This window comes from Larimichthys crocea, chromosome X (genome assembly GCF_000972845.2).
Source record: "Larimichthys crocea isolate SSNF chromosome X, L_crocea_2.0, whole genome shotgun sequence".
In the NCBI taxonomy this organism is placed as follows: Eukaryota; Metazoa; Chordata; class Actinopteri; family Sciaenidae; genus Larimichthys; species Larimichthys crocea.
Genome location: NC_040020.1, coordinates 33169509 through 33181066, shown reverse-complemented (window position 1 = coordinate 33181066; position 11558 = coordinate 33169509). Strand labels below are relative to the sequence as shown.

The 11558-nt window shown below is 41.7% G+C and overlaps 1 protein-coding gene across 1 annotated transcript in view; it reads left to right on the top strand.

The window, feature by feature from the left end:
* The window catches only part of LOC113746614 (oocyte zinc finger protein XlCOF20-like), a 5142-nt gene extending 751 nt beyond the window's left edge, over nt 1–4391 (top strand). Inside the window, exon 2 of the mRNA XM_027282992.1 lies at nt 4183–4391. Within this exon, the coding sequence (XP_027138793.1) occupies nt 4183–4391 (209 nt within the window). The remainder of the gene's footprint in view (nt 1–4182) is intronic.
* Nucleotides 4392–11558: the final 7167 nt, after the last annotated feature.

Below are 11558 nucleotides of genomic sequence, written 5' to 3'. Positions count from 1 at the left end.
ATATTGTGGGGAAACGGCGGGGATGTTGGGGGACTGTGGCAAAAAAGAGTCATTGTGACTGTAATAATGGTGTAGTTTAGCGTCTGTTTTGAGAGGTAGAGAGGATTTAAACAACAAATTCAGGTAAAACGAAATAAAGAACTTTGAAAAAATAAAAACTACTAGTCAACGAAAAAACCAATATAAGAAAAAAAAAAGAGAAAAGGAAGAAAAAAAAGTAATAATAAGTAGGGTTGTAATTTGTGTTATAGTGGGGTAGTGAGTTGTGTTAATGGTGGACAAGGGTAAGTGAGAAAAAATCCATACTATATGAACGCTCTGCTCCTCGGGGAGGGCAAGTGCTTTTAAAACGTTGATGGAGTAACAGCGGGACGACCATCACAGAAAGCAAGGGCAGAGCGAATCGAAAAGCTTGTGGGGGCGGGTTAGGGGTCGGTTAGGGTTAAACTAGGAAGATCAGGCTGCTCAAGCTTGGGGCGGCGTTGCCCGCGTACGTTAGTTAAGTTAGAAAGTAGTAATAAAATAAAGAAATAACTTATAGTATGAAGTGATACAATGTTATGGTAAGACTGTAGAAATTCAATGAAAAGGAGAATTGTAGAGAGTAATAGTAAGTAGTACAAGATCTTGGTGAACTGTGTTAGTTTGACTGAAACTCTGTAGTAGAAGGAGAGCAGTTTAAAGGGTAGTCCTCTGTGTGTGTGTGGCGTGTGTCTGTGTGGTGTCTGATCTGTGTTACGGTGTGTGTGCATGCTTGTGTCAGATTTTTCTTGTTTTGCAGCACGATGATTCGAGCTGTTTAGGCGAGCGTCCTGGTCAGTGTCTGTGTGTGTGTGGTGTGGTGTGGTGTTTGAAAATTTGAATAAAGTGTAATAGTACAGATCCTGGTGGAATATGTAGTTTAAATTAAGTCTGTAGTAAAGTACAAGTCAATAAATTGTAGGTCTTATAAAGACGTGTGAGGTTTGGTATAAGGATTTGAAATGGTATAAAATTTTGTAGAAAATTGAATAATTTGGTAGAATTTAATAAGTAGAATTTTGTAAAAGAATGTCCAAGATCTTGGTAAACTGTGTGTTGGGACTGAACTCCTGTAGTCGCCGAGAGATCGTTGTCATTGTCGGCCGGTCGCAGGCATTGTAAAGGTTAGTGTCGAAATACAAATGCGGGCTGCATGTGCCGTTATAGAATTTTGTATTTCTTAATAGCAAAATTTGTGGACGTAGGTGAGAGCGTTAGAAGAGTTGTTAGTCTTTTTTATTTTGATTTTGAGGAAGCTCTTAGTTTTGACAGTGTGTTAGCGTGCGGTGTGTGGGTGTGTGTGTCTGCCATTTTACAGACGAGTTCAAATTAAGTGCCAAGAACTACTAAATGGCTGCCGCTCGGCTTCTGCTGGCCCCATCACCCCTCTCTTCCTTCAAGCCGGCCCGGAGGTTGCCAAGCACGCAGGACCAACTGTAAATCAGGGGAGCAGTTTGCAGAATTCAGTTAAGACTGAGAGAAAATGCGAAAACTCCTCTCGAAGCAGGAAGGAGCTTCTGACCAAAAAAACCGGATTTGCCAATCATTGAACCGGCTAACCTGAGGCAAAGGCACGATGAGCGCTTCCTGTCCGTTGTAACATATTCGGTTTTTGTGTCGAGAAATGAGAATGTGGGCCGTCAGGGAGCAAGAGAGAGAAACGTTACTTCTGGCCTTTCTCCAGGAAATGTCGCCTCCCCTTTTAAACATGGGAGTCTAATGAGGCTGTTGGGCGGGAGTGTCGATCACGAGCCCGTCAGGAGCAAAACTATATGTCTGACATGCTTTGCACGATGTAGAGTGATATCAACAAATGTTTGCTAACGTTTCTATTAGAAAATCGTGTCTGTAGTGGGGCATTTGAGGCCACGTAGTCAAATCCGTTTTATTTTTTCTTCACTGATTTTCTTTCTCCCTCTCCTCACTCTTAGCTGATGAAATTCATCCACTCGAAGCACAAACATTCCGCAACATACACACCCATTATAACCCAGAAATTTTACTAACTAAAAACCTTCTCAACTTTTTGAGCCGTGATAGTTGTTAAGAAAACGGTAAAGCTTTTGAAAAAAAGTTAAATACGAGTTTAATGTTGAGCTTTGTGTAACAGTTTGAAATTTGAATGACGTCTGTCGTCGTAGTCGCCCTTGTTGCATTGTCGCACTGTTTGTAGACCGTTTTGTACGCCTATTTGCCGTTTGTTCCTGCCTTTTCACTCGGCCACTTGCTTTGGCCGAAACCGTTGCCTACTTTGTACGCATTCTTCATAGTCGCCTTGGCGCACCCGTCCTCGCAGGCCGTGGCCTGAATGAGCGGACTGTGGTATAATTTTTCTTTTTGGTGGGACAAAATTTGTACGGCTTCGTTCGCGGGGACCACCCACGCGTACGCACCGCAAGAAATCCTCACCTCGCCACGTACCGCCGCAGCACTTTTTGAGAGTTGCGAGTGGGCTGTTGCGCGGGGTCTGTAGTCACAAAAGCACACCTCAAATAGTCATTTTTAACATGTTATTTAACAGCACAGGAACAATTTACCATGTCTTAATATTTTAGGGGCTTAGTGGCTAATTAGCCACTAAAATCAAGCATTAGGCACTAAGCCCCTAAAATAAAACAATGGCAATTGTAACATGTAATGATAATTGCTAGGCGGTCATGTTAGCAATAGCCAGTCTTTAATTTAGTGGCTAATGTTAATCAGTATATTAAGGCATTTGGCATTAATTTTAGCATGGCGACTAATGTTACCCAATTAGCATGTCTTTACAGCTAGAACGCTAACGCGCTAGCTTCTCTGCTGTCTCTGACGGCGCTAACAATTAATATTAGATGTTAGCATTACATTATTCTTAGTGGAAAATGAGTGGCTAGCCCTTAACTGCTAGCAATCATAGCTTAGCACAGTACAATGTGGAGCATGTGAAGTTGGCAAGGCGTATTTCTTAATGGGCGCATAAGGGCACGAGACAGCGGTCAGAACATGTAAGCTAGGAGTTACAGGTAGCATTCGTATTACACATGTACTAAAGCTATGGTATGAATGGTTCAACGCCTAGCTGCGCTGCTGTCATTGTCTGTCCATTTTAGACAGACACACGCGGCTAGCAATTATCATTAGCCGTTAGCTTTGCAGTTAACAAGGAGGCATGTATTGGTTATAGTGGCTATGGCTAATTGCTACCGCTGACGTGCTAGCAACTAGCTTAGCATGTAGCATTGTCATGTAATAATTCTTTCGTGGCTAATATTAATGCTCGCATTGACGCGCTAGCAGTTACCATTTGCACTCATTTTAGGTCTTGGCCGCTAATGTAACAGGTTAGCATGGTCTTTACAGCCGTAGTGCCATAAGCGGTAGCTGGCTCTGCTGTCTTTTGGCGCCACTACCAAGTATATTAGCCATATTACATAGGCATGTATTCTTATGACTAAAAATTATGGGCTAGCACATGACGTGCTAGCCACTAACATTAGCATTTAAGCATTAGCAATGTGGCAATGAGCATTTGTATGTTATTCTTAGTGGTAATAATAAGTAGTACATGCATGTAGGTTACCATTAGCAGTTTACATTAGCCATGTTTAGCATTCGGCATGTATTACTACTACGCTAGCTGCTCTGCGTCATGATCCACGTTTAGCATGACAACGCACTAAGCAACTTAACATTAGCATGTTAAATTAGCCATGTTATTAGCTAGGGGCTGTTCTGTGTACGAAAATGAGTGCTCAGAGCAATTACCGTGCTAGCCAATACTTACATTTTAACATTACCAGGTATTTACTCCTGTGGCGCTAATACTAATAAGCTTGTAGCAGGTTAATCATAACATGTTAACATGATCATGTATTTATTAATTCTTAGTGCTAATAGGAGTAACGTAACACTCCAACTCACGACTCGATTCGAGTCACGATTTTTGTTAACATACGATTTTTCAGCGATGTTTTTTAAACAAAATAGCTACAGACAATTGATGACCAAATAAAAATATCTGTTCATTATTTGTAGGAAAAAAAATCTCTCTTAGAAACTCTCAAACAGTTTGTTTTATTAGGGCTGCCAGCAAGCCAGTTGAATCTGACGCATACCTTATGCAGCTTGAGTATGAGCTAACGAAAATAAAAACCAACATGATAGCCTCATTTACCCTTTAAGATGGAGTGCACGGCCCCGGCGAGGTCCGGGCGCATGGAACGCCCGAGCACCTCGCAGGCGGGCACCCCCGTGAGGAAATGTGCCCGGCGGGCAGCCAGCGGGCCGGGGAGAGGTCCGACGACGGATGCTCACCGCACGGTGCGGCCGTCCCTGACCGCGCACTTAATATCGCCCCCGTGCAGACTGCGCGGAGTTGCGGTGATGGTTAAGATTGCAACAACCCGAATTACGGGATTCACTGAAGTGCGGTTGAAGTTGCCAAATTGGCATAACATCGTGGAATCCGGGGATCATGTGTTTATGGTATCATTTACCGTACAGTCGCTGCCGCCGATTACACCACTACCGCGCTGTGTGAGGGGTGTGTGGTGTGATGTGTGTGTGTGTGGATTGAGTGGTTGTGGTTTGGTGTGAGTGAGAGAGAGGAGAGAGAGAGAGAGAGAGAGACTGTGTGGTGTTGTGTGTGGGTTGCGTGCGCGTGTGTGTGTGCTGGTTTGTGGGTGAGTGGAGAGAAGAGGAGAAGAGAGAGAGCAGTAGTTTCTTTTTTTTTTTTTTTTTTTTTTTTTTTTTTTTTTTTTTTTTTTTGTTTTGGACTGTGTGTGTGTGCGTGCTGAGACACAGAAGAGGCAGACGGGCAGTGGAAGCTGCAGCCCAACCGTAAACGCTTTTCTATTAAAAAAAGACGAAAAAGAATGCAATATCTACTTCTCTCGCATTGTCGCAAGAATCGCCCGATTCATTTTTTCTGTCAACAGATGCGAGCGTAACCGCATTGTAAAGCCGATTTTATCGTGTCACGTGTATCTTACATCCCTAGTGGTAATGCAATTAACATTAGCAGGTTAAACATTAACAATGTTAACCAGATCATGTATTTAATCTAGTGGCTCAGGTTATAACATGTAGCCAATCTTAACATTAGGCATATTAACAAGTAGGCATGTTATTGGGTTATTAGTGGCTAATGCCATTGTAGCGTTGACGTGTAGCAATTACGAATTTGGATTCAATTTAGCATTGGCTCTATGTAGCAGTTAGCTGTCCTTTACAGCTAGCGCTAATGTGCCTGGCTGCTCTGCATGGTCCTCTGTTCTGTCGGCCATTTTCCACAGACAAGTTCAAATGAAAGGCCAATAACTGCTCAAATGGCCACCTGCGGCTGCTGCCAACTGGTTGTCAGTTGGAACGCCATTTGAAATCCTGCAGAGCGAGAGGGAAACTGGCTGAGACGACACCCTCGAAGAGGAGGCTCTCTGGCCAAACGCGTAATCCAATCATTGAACCGACATAACTGGGGACATCGCGTGCCCTTCTGATCGTTTTACATAGTTATTTTGTGTCGTAAATGAAGAATGTGTCCTTAAGAGCAAGAGAGAGAACGTGTCACTTCTGCCTTCCTTAAGAAAATGGCCCTCTTTTTTTTAACATGGCCATGCCTGGGCTGAGGATGGGTACACGTACCGATGCAGTTAGCCGTAATGGCAGAGCTCAAAACTATAAAAAAGACAGCTTCAACCAGTGTTATTGCTGCGTCACCTCGAATTTTCCTACATTTGAGGGTAATCATGCTGCTATGGGCGCAATTTGAGGCCACGGTAGTCAAATCCGTTATTTTTTCACCTGATTTTTCTCCTGCTCCTCAGTCTAGCGATGATGTCTCCACCTCTAGGCACCAAAACTTCGCCAATACACACCCATTATAAACCCAGAAATTTGACTAAAAACCCTGCTCAACTTTGAGCCTTTACTGAGTTTAAACGGTAAAAGCTGTCGATGAGTGTAGTGAATCCCTGAAGATAAGGGAAGGCATACCTGCGTTTAAAGTTCAAACGAAGTTCTCTTCTCGGTGAAAGTAGCCAGAGCAGTTCATTGTTGAAAATGTCTGTGTGAAATACTTTTTCTCAGGCCCTCCCAGTCATTCCCTATGGGAAATTTTTCGGCAGTTTTCAGAATAAATTCAATGCGCGAAAACCACGCAATCTCTTTAGAAAAGTTAGCACGAGCGTCGATCGGGATCAAGACGCACGTTTGATATATAACTGGTTGGGGTCCTCTCACGCTGCGGGCCGCATTAATGTTCGAAAAAGGGCCGGAAAATGAAAATAATGCCAGAAACCGCAGAAGACAATAGTTTGCCACGGCCACCGTCAACTACTCCCAGGTCTTGCTAGCTCGTGAGTAGTTGACGGTATGCTAGTGCACTCGTTCACTAATAAAAATTTGTCGGGCAGCTGCGCGGCTTTTTTTTCTTTTGTTCATGTTCACGTTCACTAGTATCTCGACACCCTTTGGTGTCAGTCCAGCACACACGATTGGGTGTGGGTGTGTGTGTATGTGTAAAGTGAGCAAAAGGTTCAATTCCATCGCGAGTGTAGCGTCTACATCCTACCAGGGTGCCAGCCTCGCCATCACCGATCTCTCTCGGCTGGCTCCGTCCTCCAGACAGGCTCTAGTCGAAATCCAAGGGTCCTCAAAACCTGACCTAAAACAATAAGTAGGATCAGAACATATTACTAACTTACACTCAATTTCTCAGATCTTAAACTATGAATCACTTACTTAATGTGCTCTATATTCTGTAGAGAATAAGGCTTTAACTAAATGGCTGTATGCACAAATCAGTACATCCATTTTCAGCTAGCAAAAGGTATATTATAAGTATATTATGAACCAAATGATTATTTTTTAACAGTACCGATCATATTATTTGATATATAATATTTGCATTTAATAGCATTATAACATATAATTATCACAATAACTCAACATGTAAACTTCTGTAATGTCCACTACGAAACGCATAAACCTAATGGTGCCTTAAAATAAACAACAATAGGCGTCACGTCACAGACACTAGCACACCAAATCAAGGTAAAGCTAGACAAAATTGTGTTACAACAGAGCTTGTTCATCAATACTATGGGTGTGACTAATAAGTAGGATCAGAACATCTTACTTCAATTCTCAGATCTTAAAACATCGAATCACTTTAAATGTGTCTGTAATTCTGTAGAGAATAAGTGCTTTTTTAAACTAAACTTGCTATGCCCAACATAAGATCACAATTTCTCAGTAGGCAAAAGATAAATTAATCTATAGCTAATTATGATACCTAAAATATTATTGTTTTCTAACAGTACCACACATAATTATGTATTTAGCATAGCAATTACATATTAATTATCAGCAAATAACCAAAATGAACTCTTGTAATGTTCACATAAGAAACCTAACTTACTGATGCTTAAAATAAACAAATATGGTACAGTCACACCACATAGCACAGCATACACTCAAGTAAAGCTGGAACAAAATTGCTTACATCAGAGCCTTATTCATAATACTTGGATCATATCAGCAAGCCTAGTGGAGCGAAAAACTACATGTCTGAAGCTTTGGCAGGCAGGAATGTGAGTGATACGAACAAATTTTGCCTTACGTTCTTATTAGAAATCGGTCCTGTATGGGTGGGGGCATTTACGTCCACGGTAGTGAAATCCGTTTTATTTTTTCACATGACGTTTCTCATCCCCCTCTCCACTCTAGCCGGGATGACATCACTCACTCTAGGCTCTGGAAGTTCTCGAATAGCACACCCATTCATTTTGTGCTTTGTTTTCTGTGATTTTTTTGGCCCAAAACCGTTTGCCGAAACTCTTAGAAAGACATGCCTCGATGCCCCGGCTGAGGGCCGCTGGTTTGATACCCGTTTTGTGTATGGCGACACAAACTCTGGGAGGAGAAGGCAAACGCGAAAAACACGGAAGACCAAGGAAGACGAATAACTAAAATACGCCCGAGAGCGTTTTAAGAGTGTGCTCAGGCAACACTCAATAAGCGCAGTGGATAACATATAGTGTGCGCTTGCAGGCACACTCAAAAAATAAAATGTACTGCATTGTGTGGTCATTGACAAAATGTTCTTATTCCAAATATTTAAAAATTTGATATATTCATATTTTTAATATAAACAGGATTTTAAGTGTATTTGATTTATAATATTAAGTTTATTTTCGTACTTGTACTATTGTGCTTTTAAGTAGACTCCACTATACTTTTCTATTGATTACCTAAACCATTTAAGTGTATTTAACTTAAAAATGTTAAATTCTGACTATTGTACATTTAAGTTGACTATACAGACCCTTTCCAAAATATATCATAGAAAAGTTTACTTATTTCAACAAATTCCATTAAAAATGATAAACTTTCATAGATTATACTGTAAATTCAGGGCCCACAACTGAAACGATTTGTTTATTTTTAGCTATGAACTTTTATTATTATCAACTTTTCTATGATATTCTAATTTTTTGGAAGGGGTCTGTACTTAAACAAATTAATTTTCTCTACTGTCAATAACTTAAACCATTTGAAGCAATCACTTGACACAAATGGTTTAAGTACAACCAACTTTTACGGATTTACAGTGTGGTTGGTTGGCTGCTGGCTGCTGGCAGTAACAGCAGCACAGCAGTTCATTGAGGCATCGGTCATCAAGACTGTTCTTTCAAACTACAAACATAATTAGCATAATACTTCTGATCAAATAACCAGAAACCCTTCCAGCAATCTAACTCACGAACAAAACACAGCCTTAGATGAGCGTGTGTTAGCTTGTTTTTTCAGGCTGATGTACTTGGAACTTGATTTTGAATGCAGCATATCCTACAAACAGTCTCTGAAAGGCTTCAAATGTTTTGGACAGTTTGGGAGGACAATCCAGATTCAGGGTGTAGGTCAGGCCAAGGTGGCGGCAGCAGGCTCTGCCCATGTTATCCAGACCAGTAAATCTTCGTACTCTGTGTTTTAATGATATCAGACTATCAAGACTACATTTTTTAATGTCGGCCATTTTATCCTTGTCTCTCGCAGACACAAACACATAGATAGAGAGACAGACAGACACACCCCACACACAGACAGACAGACAGGGCAGACACACACACAACACACACAGAAAGGACAAGCACACATGCACACACACACACACACGACAAGTTTTCCAAAATAAGAGTCCCTTCAAAATAAGAGCCCATTAAAACGGCAATGATGACACAGCTTGTTGTATTAATACTGAATTTGCTGAGCAGTGTCAGTAATAATGTATGGGGGCGACAGGGCCAGAGTCAGGCACACTCAAAATTTCTTTAGAAATTTTCTAGTGTAATATAATGTAACACTGAAAACAATAAACTTTCCTCTCCGAGAATCGCTACCATATCGTGGTGGAGAGGTTTGCGCAGCACCGGTTCTGGCTACATTCCCTCACATAGATTGCCGCCTGGGATCAGTCTATTCCGCACCCCCCTCCCCCCCGGGGGCGCCCACTCCGCTAACTGGATGAGCGGTATAGAAAATTGGCGAGTTTTTTTTTTCGTGCGCCCTCACGGAGACTGCGCCCTGGGCGGTCGCCCACATTGCCCATAGCTAAAACCGGCCCTGGGTTTGCGTGTTCCTGTGACCCTGGGAGCTGTGTTGTTGTTGGAGTCATCCTGGTCGGGTGTCCCAAGGCAAACTGGTCTCAGGAGAGGGGCCAGACTAAGAGCGATTCACACACAAAATGTAGATTTTTGCTTCATTCAGATTACAGGAACAAAACCAGAGCATCACCAACCAGAAGGAGATGACAGTCCAGAGGAACTCAGCTGTGTAGATGAAGCTGTCACTACGTTCTTCCTCTGTGGCAGCATGTTTGTGAAGCTCTCAGCAACTATAGACGCTCAAGAAAAGACACACTGACACTTCAGTGTGTGACATTGAGGGGACTCAATCCTAGACACTAGTCCCTACCATGCAGTATCTGTTCTTGTTTCACCAATAGGTTTGGAGTTAAATTCAATAAATGAACATTTTAATTTATGTAACATGGTCCACTGTTCTGTTTGACTAATCTAATCAGATCCTTTCAAGTATGCAGAAGACCATTTTTAAATGCTGGTTGACCAGCACGGGCCTCGATTCAGTACCTGGTTTTTGAATGACAATGACTTCTCCGCCAGCAGCTCAGGGAGGTATTTGTCGTCATTCTCCATTTTGAGTTTAGACAGAGACGGAGTCAGTTTCGGTGCAACAACAACAACAACAAGCACACACACACAAAAAAGAAAAGCGTGGAAAAAAACAACAACAATAATACAAAAAAAAGTAGTCCAGTTATGCAACTACGAAGTGCCGCGTATCCTCTGTGCAGACTGCGCTTTGCATGTGGCGTTTCTGCGACTGACTGGTCCGCTACTTTGTGTCGTTTGTGGTTTTCCCGATGTTGCCGGGCTCCCTTTTCTCAGCAGCACTGGCTGGATGGAAATAGGAGAAGAAAAGCGGTGAGACACGGTAAAAGAATAGCGACCCAAATCAAGCCGGCGGAAGTGAGCTCAGAGGGACGTAGCTCTCCGGACTGACACCACCTACCATGTGCTGTGAGGATGTGCGCCGCCTCCGACAGCAATAATCCCGCTGTCAGTCCTGGTATGGGTGTACCCCCCCGTACGGTGTGCTACTGCTCTAATAAAAAACGTCTGGACTAACTAAAAAATGTGTTCAAGCTCTTACCATTAAGTTCACTTTACTCTGAGGAAAAGTTATTATAATGACATTTATATCTAAGGTGAGCCAGAGGTTTTAATGAATGAAATACATGGTAATTGGGTGCCACTATATGACTGTAGACAGTGATATCTTTACTGATACTGAACACTGAAATAGTTAAATCAATGGCCTGCAGGTTAATCTAAGATTTAATTATGCTTATAACTTTTTTTTTTTTCAGTTTTAGGAATATGAGTCTTGTCTGACTAACTGTATCACCACAAATGTCCCAATGTTGATTATACTGTGATATAGGTTAATTTTAATGTATACCACCGGATGCTTGAATTTCCCTCAGGAACAATAAAGCATCCATCTATCTACATTTTTCATTTGGGAATCATCACGGGGATATTGCAGTATATTCTCACAGTGGCATAGATAGATAGATAGATAGATAGATAGATAGATAGATAGATAGATAGATAGATAGATAGATAGATAGATAGATAGATATTGATGTGAGTGGTATAATGATAGATGATGATCTTCAGTGTGTAATTTGTTAGTCTACTTTCAGTTCAGGTAGGGTGACCTGACGATGTGGCATTTTCATTCCAGGCTTTCTACTGCCCCTTAGTGGTAGTGCTGATCATAACAAAAACCACTGAAAGCTGCTGAAACTGAGTGTATCAGAAGAAGCCCCTTCGTAACCTAATCCCCCATTTTGCTATCCACTTATATTGATTCAGAAACACTTATGTGTCCATTTATTGATTCTAGAAAAAAAGGTCCCAATGTATTTAGCAAATTTGTTTTCTTATAGCAATGACTCATTTACACCAATC